This window comes from Sphaeroforma arctica (genome assembly GCF_001186125.1).
Source record: "Sphaeroforma arctica JP610 unplaced genomic scaffold supercont1.6137, whole genome shotgun sequence".
Taxonomy (NCBI): Eukaryota; class Ichthyosporea; order Ichthyophonida; genus Sphaeroforma; species Sphaeroforma arctica.
This window is the reverse complement of record NW_014034421.1, coordinates 1,092-1,740: the sequence shown is the minus strand read 5'-3', so window position 1 is coordinate 1,740 and position 649 is coordinate 1,092. Positions and strand designations below refer to the sequence as shown.

At 44.7% G+C, this 649-nt stretch overlaps 1 protein-coding gene across 1 annotated transcript; it reads right to left on the bottom strand.

The window, feature by feature from the left end:
- Nucleotides 1-214: 214 nt before the first annotated feature.
- On the bottom strand, nt 215-433 carry SARC_15453 (hypothetical protein; the record flags this gene model as incomplete). The annotated part of the gene is made up of 1 exon (XM_014290427.1): nt 215-433. A coding segment is annotated over exon 1 (207 nt), but the record flags the coding sequence as incomplete, so codon positions are not given.
- Nucleotides 434-649: the final 216 nt, after the last annotated feature.

The window sequence follows — 649 nt, the reverse complement described above, 5'->3', positions numbered from 1 at the left end:
TCGTCGTCTGATTCAGATCCGAGACATTCGTGTGCATACACATATAAATACACCTACAACATACACATACGCATACGCGTACGCATACGCATACGCATACGCATACGCATACGCATACGCATAGACATAGACACAGATACAGACACAACCACAAACACAAACATACACATATGTGTATCTACGTCCATAAACGTCCACAACACGAGCCACCCACCTGCGACTGCTGCCTCTGCTGTGCCTGCGCCTGTGCTTTCTGAGCGTGTTGCTGTGTGTTGTGCTGCTGCTGTGCATGAAGCTGAGCGGCGTGGGTCCCAGAGGGATTTGTGAGATTTGTCGAGTTTGTCGTACCAGCGTTGGCAGCCGTCACAGCGGTGTGTACTCGCTCGGATGCCGAGGATAAGCTTTTCGCCGCAAGAGCCATGGGTGTTAGAGGGGCGCTGATATTGACACCTGCCTGGATGGATGCCTTATTGACAATATACAAGTATGCGGATTTGTATTGAAGTATATGAGGATGTCATTCAATACAGGTATATATAATAATATAATATATATATATATGCTTTTATATTTTGATACTATCGGCATAAAAGCGTATATATGCTACAGTGAGAAGATATGTAAAGGATTTGGAATGAAAGTGTACATA